The following is a 12983-nucleotide window of genomic DNA, read 5'->3' on the forward strand; positions in this document are numbered from 1 at the left end:
AAGGGTTAAGCTTGACACGCACTGGCCTGCAATACATAGAAATTTATATTATTCAATCTACACTTCCAAAATCCGAAATCCAAAATACACACCAGTTATTCAAAGATTGATAAACATGATAAATAACGGTATTTTAATAATAATAATAATATAGGATATTTATATTGCGCACATATCCACCTTGTTAGGTGCTCAAGGCGCTCCTATATTACCCGGCTAAGCTAGGCGTTCATAGCGCACACAGCTTCTTAAGGAATTACTTCCTACCGGTACCCATTTACCTCACCTGGGTTGAGTGCAGCACACTGTGGATCAGTTTCTTGCTGAAGGAAATTACGCCATGGCTGGGATTCGAACCCACGACCCTCTGTTTCAAAGTCCGAAGACTAATCCACTGGGCCACAACGCTCCACTTTTAATCAATGTGATGCATCAAATCAAGTGAAATGAACCTACATTTTGTTAAAATTGAAAAATATGTTTTTGAAAATTTTGTTACATTATCATTTATCTCTCAGACAATGTCTGAATATTTTTTAGGCTCTTCACATGCTTATAACCACTGAAATGGTTATAACGTTTCGCATTTTGCCTTATATTGACTTATTTGAATTCATGATTCTTAGAGGGTCTATTAGTTGACTTGTTTATTCTAATGTTATCACATTGATTTGAAACTTTCTAGAATAGTAATTAATGTGAATTGCATAGAAAAGTCAATTCTAACTTTTCTTCGAGCAACTTGAATCATTGACGTTCGAATGTATATCAATTGTTTTAATGCCAAAATGACATTGAGGACACTGCATGATTGGTAACCCCAAAATTGTGAATAATAGGATGAAAATATCAAAACTCAGTTGAATGATATATTTTATTTCTGTTGACCCGGACGTCTATTTACTTCAAAGCAGGGTACAGGGTAGGGGGAGGGTGCACTTTTTCAGGGACCATTTACAAAACGTGAAAATGACCATCAGACTGTAATTTTTTTTTGCTCAACATCATACTAGTTCCGCGTCACAAGCATGTGCTTCTAGGGACCTACGCTTTTCCTCTGTACACATAAGTTGTATATATTTATATTCTTTATGGAAATTGATTTCATGTGAATTCCTGTTAAAAATGAAGAAATTTTGTAAAATGGAGGAAAATAAATGTTTAATTGAATTGAATTGAATTGAAAATTTTTATAAGAGTAATGTACGTTTCAGTTTATATAAATTTTGTAATCATACACTTATGTAATGGATTTATTTGTAAAAAATGGAAATTATGACTTTTCTTCATACCATTATGCTCATCTTTATTCATCTATTTTTCTTTTAATCCAATTAATTAAATAATTCTTTGATCTGATGACAAAGTCGGTGAAAACATTTCGTTGTTATAAGAGTAATGTACTATAAGAATGTCCACGTTTCAGTTTTTAAACTTTTTAATGCCACTTGTAAATGTACATTTATATTCATTATTCTATAGATTATAATAGTTTTACCAGCAAAACATGCTAAATGTTGAATCTAAAAGACAATTCCAAGCGAAAGTCAACCATTATGTCTTCATATGCTGATATGACGACTGTTCATACTTTACGTTCACGACCATGATATATACGCATCCCGTATCCTTCAAAATGTGGCTCGTGGAATTCCATTGACCAATATGGTATCAAGCGCGCGCCTGATGGGAAGAGCTCCACGTCCCATCTCGTATACCACATAGCTCTCTAACTTCAATCAAGTGCCGTATTTAAAGGCTATCTAAGCAAATATATCAACAATGATGCATACAAAATTGCAGAAATGTAAAAACAGGAGAAAATGAAAAAGGATGAAATTTGACATGATCTTTTTAACATTTCGTCAATACCTATCATAAATTCTGTGTTTCGCTCGCTCGCAACTTTTTCGGATTGTTCCCCCATATGCCATATTGTGCCGCTTATTATTAATTTTTTTGCCCATAACGCCCTGTGGCCCGTTGCATAAAACTTTTTACCTGAGAAAACTCAGGTTGTTTTTACCGTAGTTTTTGCCCTGTGTGAAAGTCAATGGCATAAATTAGACTAGCCTTACTTTTCAGTTTTTACCAGTTTTCTCAGGTAAAAGGTTTTATGCAACAGGCTCCTGGTCTCATAGATATGGACCACTATCCGTTTGTTTTGCTAACTCTTTCTAACTCTTTCATCCTTACCACTTCTGTAATGCAACACTGACCCCATTCATTTTGTATTTGTATTTTTATGCATATATATATATATATATATACAGAAAGCAAACAAACAAATAAAAGACTATTTGCATTACTTGGAGGGTGCAGTACAAATATGTTTGAATATTGAGGCGTCTAGCAGTGATAAATTGAACCTTCTGGACCATCTCGCCAGGGAAAATTCTCATCATTCAATGTATCATCATCGACAAAATTACTTTTATTTTCACCTTTATCACAGGACATCAATTGGCATGAATCAAGTTCGGATGACTACCCATTCTACAATTGGTGGAAAGTCCCTATGACATCATAATCTTTTTAGGAATAGCCTATCAATAAAGGGTGCATGTGCAAAGATTATGGCAATTAAAATAGTTGTGATACTTGATGCCCGAGTCTTCGTGCCAAAATAATATCAAGTGATCGATGATAAGCCTCTTTTAAAACTTGACAAAATATACTCGATGGCCATGATGGGAGAAACATTGTTAAATCGAGGAAACGATAAATCTCTACGCATGAAAGAGATGAAAAGTGAATATTATAGGAAAATGGACACGACGTGGATTGACAATAAAAATTAGTAAAAACCTTTTCTATACCTGACAAAATCATGCATTGATTAGACACATCTGATTCTTCCTTCTAGACCTTAATTTGAATCTTGATTGAAGGATAAACTTGTATATTTATTTAGATACTGTATGATAACAAAACCGCGGACATAAAGTTGTTCGATATTTCGGATTCCTTGACAAAGTTTAGTTTTCCCGAAATATCGAAAAACTCGATCTTCAAGGTTCTCACTGTTAATTGATGAACCGATGCAGAAAACTTTCTTGAATATATTACTTATATCACGACAATGTAATGAAGGTTATCTTCGTAAGATATCAACATAGTTCCCCCAGAGCGTATTATAAAGTCGATCTTTTTAGATTTTGGCACGTCAATTTTTATGAGGAAAATAGCTATTCCTTTGATGAGTGGTATACGTTTTTTGGCAGCATTATAGCCATTGTCAATTCACATAAGTCAAAGTCGCTAATCGGTTTATCTGGCGTGCAGAGTGTAAATGAGTGATTACATTAGGATCCATGATATGACTACGGTATATTATGCAAAATGCATGAAATATCATCAACTATTTGATAAAAGTCCGGGGGAACTATAAGGAACCATGGATTTAAATGCAGCTCTCGATCCACGTCTACTATCTACTCCCTATTACTGATCAGTTGACAATTCGGGAAAGTCCCGGATGCAACAATGAGCAAATGTGTCACAGATATGACTCGAAATTTCTTAAATTATTTGTTGATGAAGTCAGAACTTAGTCTAAGAAAGCCCTACCCTTTTATGGTTGAGTGTAGGAGATCTAACCGATACATGCAATAGTATCTATCAAGAGATCAGCCGTGGCGCAGTGGTTCTGACTCTCGCCTTGTAAACAGAGGGTCGTGTGTTCGAATTCCACATGGGTTTGGGTCGTTTGGTGAGGCGTTAATCCACACTTTTCCACTCTCGACCCAGGTGCTAAATGGGTACCCGGTAGGATGTGAAAGTCAATGTTGCTTGTCCAGTACTGTGTGCGCCTCACAGGCGACTGGCTTAAATACTCCCCTAGGAGTGGAGAATGTGCATACATTGTGCGTGGGAATGACTGACTGAATCTGATGACCGGGGTAATAAAGCGCTTAGACACGTCGTTCCGCTAAATAAAAGCGGAATATTATCATATTTTTTTAAATTATTAATCAAGAATACGATATCTCTAAGTGGTCATGACATGGCTACCTAATCCACATTATGGTACAGCCATTTTCAAAGTAAAATGAACTTATAAAAGGAAAAATCCAGGCCAGGATTACACGTTTATGTTGATTACTGAGAATTTTTACGCGTGCCAATTCCACCATTACATCACAAGATTATGCATAATGTCAAGAGTGTATAGGCCTTGATTACACAGACATAAATCTATAGAAGTCCATTGCAAAGCATAGTTACAGAAGGCGAAAATGCGCCAAAATTACCTTGAAATTGTGTACCTTTTCTATAAGATATCTCTTTTACTATTTATATCATAGTTTTTCATAAAAAGGGGTTAATGAACATAAATATTTACCCTCATGATTTCTACTAACCTGGTTAATATACCTCCCAGTTTACAGTTCTAAGCCGATTAGCTTGACTTTAATTTTCATTATTTCTTTACAAATATATTTAAGTGTATAATATTAATCGTAATGTTTTGCATGGTCCACGCATTTACATGTTTTGTTGCTATCTGTACCGGTCTTTGATATAATAATCTCGTTATTCGAAATCAAACGCATGCTCCGCATAAACGAAAATATCATGGATCGTGTCAGTATAATATACCTCTCGTTTCACAAGGGCAACTTCATTATATTTTTCTTTGAGGGGTCGGGGCTTTTCGAATCAGTCTCGTCGAATTTCATCACTATAATCCTTTCTATCAAGTCTACCCTCACATGATTTTCCCATACTCATCTTTCTTTCTTTCTTTCTTTCTTACTTTCTTTCTTTCCTTCGGTTTTCCAACAATTTAAAAAGAAAACATCACGGAGAGGGCAGGTCCCCTTTGCTCCCATCAACGCCGCCTTTGCATGAGCAATAACAGTAGTTCTATTTTGATATTACAAACATCTTACAGACGATACGTGATATACTCCAGGAACATGATATATGTCTGCATGATGCTATTTTTCAAGGGTACAAAATATGTGCGACCTGGATCATCATTCGTTCTGCTTCATGTGGAGCCATGCTGATTTCCACGAGTGAAATATGCGCAGGTGCATGCCATCTAAGTTAGATCACATCAATGGAAATCCCAAACCATATAGATTTTAAGAAGTATAGATTGAAATTTTAATATTCCACTCCTTTTGCCAAATTCGTAGTCAATAACATACAAATCAACAATCAATATAGATGATAAACATTATAAATTAGTAAGACATTATCGATAGAATGGAGACTCGGTAAGAGCAGAATATCATTAGTCACTTAAATAATTGAATATTCAAAATGTAAGATCAATTTTATTTATGACTTTAAAAATGTTAAATGAACAAAAAAATGAATGAATGGAAACAGAGTGGGTGTTTCATAAAGCTGTTCGTAAGATAAGAACGACTTTAAGAACGACTGGTGATCCTTTCTTTTGGTAAATGGTACACCATAGGCGATGGTTTAGCGCGTAAGAGAGGATCACCAGTCGTTCTTAATGTCGCTCTTAACTTACGAACAGCTTTATGAAACACCCACCTGATGTGAAAGCCATACCGATGCTGTAGTGACTTAGCCTACAAGAAGCATTTAATCAGTTGCAAAGCTGACGATAGAAAAATGTGGAAAAGTTGTTTATCATTCGTAATGGTTTTACCATTCACTTTAATGTGACGAATGAGCTAAATTTGTGTCGATGAAAAGCGCGCCAGTCCATGATTGTTAGGGAATGGACAGGATAGCGGGGCGGTATAGGGAGGGTAGGGAGAACTCCCCCATCCTCTCAGAACAATTCTCATCACCCTTCAATACCGCATACCAGCTTTATCACTCCCTGTGGTATGCATGTCGGGGCCTCACACATCTTGTCTCCGATCGGTGAATATGTCAAAATGAATCCAGGCCTCCGCTCATGGCGTTTAAGCTTGGAGGGAGTCATCACGTGACCTTATCGGTGTAATCGAATGACAAGCGCGGCGGTATCGTTTTGTTTTCCCGCGCTATGTAATGTACTATGAAGTTCGGGCGTTGAAAGAAGCCAATAAAAGAAGGGAAGGTGAAGCCGGTTGTTTCATATCATCATCAGATAGCCACGCCCACGGTTCTCTCCTGCCTCCTCAGTCTTCACTTGTGGTTCTACTCTTCCCTGTTGCATTGGTTTATACTATTCGGCAGCTGATCTTATAACTACAAAACTTGCTTTCGTTCTTTTTTTGTGTGCATTCTTGTATATCTGAAGGAGGTGACAAACTTTAATTGCTTGACGACACCCCTCTCAATGTCTTTGTATTGATCGATACCTTTGTCGATTTTTGTTTAACTTCAGCTTATATTTCATACTGCTTGATTCTTAATTGAATAATCAAGGGGGTGTTTTTTTTTAAATATGTATACTCTTTTATCTTTATTTGTTGATTATTTGTCTAATACTAGAATTGTGATATATTGTAATCTTTTAATAATATACATGTACATTTTTACTTTGTAAATATGATAATATGAGTCTTCGGACTTTTGTCATGTACCATTTCCACAATAAAACCAGAATTGAAAGTTGAAATTAGTTTGAGCCTTTTTTTTTACCTTATTGTTTCAATCGAATAGTGTGAAACATTCATGTATGATTTCCAATGTAACCATGAAACCCCTTTTCATTAATTTATTGATCATCGACGTCATCTTAAGGCTCTTTTGGAAAACTAGAAAGATGATTTTGGATTCATAATAATGTTTGATATTTAGCATCGTTCGTAGCCACTTCGTAAATGTTGAAACTGACCAAAAAACAAGCTTGTTATTTATGTACCATTTGACATCACTTCAATTACCTCATAAAAAGATCAAAATAAACTTGAGATTACCAAGATAACCCTTCTCTCCTTTCTTTTGCAGTTTGAGCTGCCGCAATGGGGAAAGACGCGGCTCCATCCTTTGTTCAGAAGCCTGCCCTAGACCAGTCAGATGACGGGCAGATCCTTATCTTCACATGCAAGATTGCCGGAAGTCCACAGCCAGACTTCAAGTGGTCTGTGGACGACAAGTCCATCAAAGATGGCGGCAGGTATTCCACATCGGTAAGTCAGTAGCTTCGTATTTAAGGAATTTATCGTACAATCTTTGAGAATTCGTTCCAAAGTAAATCCTCGAAATCTGTGGAAATGACTAAGAATCAACTTAATAGAAATTCTGTTGAAAATATTATTTTTTTGCATCCTATTTGCATGAGTTATACGTAAGCATACTGTAAAAATAGATGTAAACCTTTGATATTTCATATAGCGCAGTCTTTTGTTCATGCAATTAAAAAATATTTATATTTTTGTTTTGTCAAGGTGAAAGCCGACGGTGATGTTTTCGTTGTCAAAATGGAGATCGCCGACATCGTAGCGCAAGACGAAGGCAACTACAAAATCGTCGCCTCAAATAAAATGGGGACCACGAGTGCAACTATTGCACTCAAATTCGGCGGTAAGTCAAAATAATTTTTATAATTTTTCATTTATTTTTATTAATTTCCAATTTCAACATAATATAACACATACAGTTATAGAATAATCATAAATAACAGAATCGTTAAAAAACTAGTCTCCGTGGATTTGTTATCAAAGTAATTTGATGAATGTAATGTGGGAAATGTAAGGAAATGCATTAGAGCAGAACTTGTATTTGCTAAAATATACACCCCCAAAGAAAGATTATTTGTAATCGATCAAAAATATTTTCTTACAAATTCACAGAGCTTGTAAATGATATTCAGAAAAATAAAGCTCTCTTTATACGTATCATTATCATCAAGACCTGATCTTGTTTTTAGAATATAATTTAAAGTATATGGTTCTTATTCTAGATTTTTTTTACGATCCTATGGTCATCATTTTGTTACAAATTATGTTAGGATAACATTATTGGTATGTTTCTTATTATTTTTGAATCGCAGACGAAGAAACAGAAATGGAACAAGAGGCCGGGTAAGCTTATCATTCTAAATTTAAGAAATGGATAAAACATCTAATAGATTTTAAGTGACTTATTTCATTACAAGCGACCGTATGGCATGCATATGGTGTACTAATTTGTTTGCCAAGCATCCACACCGCAGAAAGTGAGCAGAATCGAGTATGAGTGAATGATAATAATGAAAAAAAAAACACATATGATATAATCTTGAATGCCGCAATGCCTACCTTGACTCGCTTGACCGTTAACATTTATTTTGCCCATTTACATCCAAGTCACTTTACACGCAAAAGTACTTTAAAAAAGACAAAATTGGAGATAGCATACATTTATTTCTTTCTCTTTTTTAAAATTTTGTTTTTTCAAGCATTTCAGGAGTTCTTCAAGCGCAGAAGAATATATATTCACATAGTTTCTGCTCAATACAAATCAGTATATTATTGTAACAATCATAGCAGGCCAAGCGGAATATACTAACCGAGGTTGGATCCAAATAAATAATGTGATTATCATAGCTAATAAAACAGTTTACACTTAATCACATTATATATTTAATGGAACTTACAACAAAATATTTCCGTTGGTTCCTTTCAGCCCCGGCAAAGACGGAGGCAGGGGGAAACCGCCCAACTTCACCATGAAACCCGCCATGAAACAATCGGACGACGGTACCAAGTTGACTATCGAATGCAGCCTGGAGGCCGACCCCGCGCCGACCATCGAATGGAGGCGCAACGAGAAGATCCTCAAGGACAGCGGACCCGGCGGCCACCTCAAGCTCCGGGAGAAAAATGACGGCGACTTCTTCTACCTCTCACTCGAGATCAATGACGTCACAGAGGCTGATGGAGGAGACTACAAGATCGTCGCTAAGAACCAACTTGGTACCGCCACCAACACCATAAAACTTAACTTTGAGAGTAAGTTTTATGACTGCATGCTTTGTGTGTTTGGATCAATACTCTCTTGTGAAATATAATGTCTTCATAAGTGTTGTAAGTGTTGTAAGTTAGTTGTAAGTGTTGCCCCCCTCTCGCACCTGCACCCTTACGTTAAGATAGTATGATGAATAATTGTAATCGTAATTTTCTGGGGCTGTCACGCAGTCAAGCTTAGCTTAATAGTGGCAATCCCTGCAACATTCTAAAAATCGATATGTAATAGAAAATACAATTTTGTTGAGTGTTTTGCTTGTCAGTTCATTTATTTTCTGTATCATTGTTGTATTTTCTTTGTTAATGTGTTTATGAAAAATGTTGCAGAAACCAATAAATTAAAATGAAAAAATGAAAACAAAAGGAATGCAAATTTTAAATGTCCTCTCAAGTACTAGTGTACGATGGTAGAGGGGCTGCTCCAGTGACTTTCCAGACTCCCCCCCCCAAAAAAAAAATAATAAAAGGAAAAGTGCAAGGTTTGATGTTATTTTGAACGTGTCAAAATTTATTACAGAACTAGATTTTCATTTTTGGTGCTTATTACGCTAGCCTTCATTTTTGTTTTGATTATGGATGTGTGTAATTATGCATAAAAAGTTATATCTGAATTATGTTGATAAGACTGCTTGTGTCAATGTTACTTCATTTCATCATGTATGTTTATCGTAATCTTATTTAATTTGTATTATGTTGGATTATATTCATATTCCTTGGCTTTGTAGCTAGCTTGTGGAAAACGATATTCTGATATGTAAATTATATGCTTATTTATTTTCAGCATTATTTATTATGATGAGGTTCTGGATTCCTTGACTTTTATATTGATATTTGATTTCGCCAATAATTGCCGTACCAAACGCAAAACAAAAAACTATTGAAATGTTATAGGCCAAAGACAACTAGGACACAGACGGGGAAGTATGGTTGGATAATTTTCACAGAGGAGACGTGGGAGAAATTCATGCTGCATAACTAGTATTAAAACTTCAAATTCCTCTCACAAAATATAGTATCATTAACAATCCCCCCATTTTGCACCGATTGGATCTTTGACGGGGCGCGAAGATTATTCCATCGGGGTTCCATCTCCTAATCTTGCGGCCCCACCCCTTTTATTTGACGGCTCAGTGGCTATTGGTCGAAAGTTTTCCCTCGTGGGCAACCATTGGCCCCGCCTCTTTTCTCTTTCATATTTTGTTTCAATTCAAGACCCGACCCGATAAGTAAGTAATGATTACCCACGATATAAACCAAATCACTGTCATGACTCCGGCATGAGTCTGACTTATATGTCAAACAGAACATATATTCCATTCCATTTAAACTTTTTTTCTTTCCTCACCCCTCCAAAGAACCGGGAGGAGCACCCAAGTTCACCATGGCACCAAAGATCAAGCAACAACCAGACGGCACGATCCAATTCACATGCGAACTCCAAGCCGACCCGAAGCCGACCCTAAACTGGTTCAAGAACGGCACCGCTGTCAAAGCTGGCGGCAGAATCAAAATCGACGTTCAAGAAGATGGCGATTACTACGCTATCTACCTGGATATCAAAGACGCAGCTGATGCAGACGCTGGAAAATATGAAATCCAAGCCAAGAACAAGTTTGGAGAAGCCAGCTCGACGATTACACTCAATTTTGAAGGTAAAATTTGGTTGTGGGATTGCCCAATTTGCGGTGTGTAGTCCGATGTGCTCTGATTTGTGATGTGTACGTTGTCAACAATGGAATTTGGAAAGAAATAGCGTGCGCGTGATTGAGAGAGAGAATTGTGTCTTTGTTTGATAACTTATGAAAAATTTAGAGTATTTTGGTTGGCTTGCTGTGATTGGTATTCTATCAAACTGTATGAAATCATTGCTAATGAATTTATTAAAAAAAATTGGACAAGACACAAACTGAACTCATAAACACAGTTTTTTTAAGGCTATAAAAGTGGTTTTAAAATTTTTCACTAAAAAAATTATTGTGACTTGGAACAGTTATCTATATGCTTGAGTTGTATGCTGGGTTTTTAATGGATAAGAAAACGTCTTCAATCGGTGTTCGATATTCTTTTAAGCCCATTAACCCTAATGATTTTGAATTGCTCTATTTACCTTTTAGAAATTACATTTTGGTCCTGCATTGCATATGTCATCAGGTATTTAGATCTAGATTAAGGCCTGGTCACACCGCCCTAGTGTTGTTGGAGCAGTCGTGGAGCAGCAGGGAGAGAGGGTCGAATTTCGCTCACAAAATTGGGGAAAAAATCGGAAAAAACAACAACAAAACAATCGAAATCGAAAATGGTGAACGGTAGCGATCGGTGATGATTTTTTCTCTCCGCTCCACGACCGCTCCAACAACGCTCGGGCGGTGTGACCAGGCCTTTAGATCATGATCTAGATCCCATCATTTAGGCCTAGACTATGTATGATTCAAATGTCCAAATTTGGGTTAGATCTATTTAATTTGCAGAAAGAAATATTCCAAATATTATTTTCTACTTTTTAAAAAAAAATTGTTAAAAGAACACTTATATATTACAACATTGGATATCCGATTATTTCATTCATATTCAACAAAAAAATATTCCTTTGTTCCTTTTGCAGGAAGTGGACAAGAGCCAGCTAAAGCTCCGTAAGTATTTTAGATGAATTAAAATACTGTTTGTTTGTGAAAATGAAACTTATGAAATAATAACCCACAAACAAACAGTAATAATTTTAATTGAAAGAAAATGAAGTTAATCAATAAAATTGTGATAAAACAATTTATTCATCTGAATAATAGAACTAAATGACTTAAAAACCATAGCATGATTAATGTAAAATGTTTGCAGATGCAGTAATAGTTGCATTAATAATTCAATTTATCAAGGAAACACATTGAAATTCAGATTTGGTTTCATGGAAATTTGGGGTGCATAAGAGAGCTAAATCAGGTTTTAACATATATTTTTATTAGAACAATGTTGATTATTATTTTCTAATGGTCTATCCCCTGTTATACAAATATTATATCATATTTTTGGTACAATGTTGAAGAAATGTCTAATTCCAGTTAGTGGCAGATCCAGACAGGGTTGTAAGGAGTGCATTCCTATTCTTGTATTAATTTTCCCTCTTATATTTGGAGAATTGCCCATTGGACATAAATGTCAATAATAAAGCTATGTCTAAGAAAAGTGGTATCAGTGCCTCAATCTATTTCAAAATTTGCTCTTTGTGTCCATTCTATTTCAAAAATTTGGATCCAACCAAGAGATCTCATGAGCAAGAGCAAATTTATTTTCCTCTGTTCCTTATCCAATAGAGCTGCTGGGGGACCAACGTTTATCGGACATCCAACGATGCGCCAGAGCAACAACGGGCACACCATCACCTTCGAGGCTGTGCTTGAATCTGGACAAGATCCCCAGGTCATGTGGAGCCTCGGCAACACGGCCATCCAAGATGGAGGACGCTTTGCCATCAAGAAGGCAGCAGCTGGCAAGAGGTACACCTTGACCTTGACGATAGACAAAGTCACACCCAAGGACGGAGGCACCTACGTGATCTATGCAGCCACCAATGCCGGAGACGCCCATGCGACCATTAATTTGAACTTTGACAGTAAGTTCTATTTTCTTATGCTCCTTGTGTTTTACATTTCGGGTGACTTTTAAACTTCTTCACTCTTTGCAGAAGTATTTCTAGTCATATGATGACAAAATTGTATAATGATACAGGAAATTTCACCTTTTGAATTGCTGAGATGCTTTACAAAAGAATACAGTGCATATAAGTGAGATTTCTTAGAGTTCCACTGCATATGATGAAGCATAGTTTTATTTTATTTTAAAAGAAATATCAAATTTGTAAAAGCCAGACATCATAGGTGTTTCACAAATATTTAAGTATGACTTAGAGTCGCAGTTAAATACCAAGTTGCATACGGTATGAAAGGCTTGACCGCATTGGTCAGATCCTGTCATGAGGACGCGCACTACTGCGTATCTATCAATAAGATCGCGCGTTGGATATCATGTACGCTTCGGCATTTAAGTGCGACTTAAGTCATACTTAAATCTTTGTAAAACACCTCCCAGGTTTTCTAAGCATTGCAACAGTTTCACCCTTTGTTA

At 36.2% G+C, this 12983-nt stretch overlaps 1 protein-coding gene across 4 annotated transcripts in view; it reads left to right on the top strand.

Moving 5' to 3' along the window:
* The window catches only part of LOC121418826 (twitchin-like), a 130214-nt gene that overhangs the window by 6942 nt on the left and 110289 nt on the right, over positions 1-12983 (top strand). For all 4 annotated transcript variants that reach the window (XM_041613001.1, XM_041613016.1, XM_041613008.1 and 1 more), the window contains exons 2-8: positions 6868-7049; positions 7308-7443; positions 7913-7943; positions 8527-8852; positions 10223-10519; positions 11470-11497; positions 12173-12471. In XM_041613001.1, coding sequence (XP_041468935.1) covers positions 6882-7049; positions 7308-7443; positions 7913-7943; positions 8527-8852; positions 10223-10519; positions 11470-11497; positions 12173-12471 — 1285 coding nt within the window. In that variant the 5' untranslated portion in view covers positions 6868-6881. The remainder of the gene's footprint in view (positions 1-6867; positions 7050-7307; positions 7444-7912; positions 7944-8526; positions 8853-10222; positions 10520-11469; positions 11498-12172; positions 12472-12983) is intronic.

This window comes from Lytechinus variegatus, chromosome 1, assembly GCF_018143015.1.
Source record: "Lytechinus variegatus isolate NC3 chromosome 1, Lvar_3.0, whole genome shotgun sequence".
Lineage (NCBI taxonomy): Eukaryota > Metazoa > Echinodermata > Echinoidea > Temnopleuroida > Toxopneustidae > Lytechinus > Lytechinus variegatus.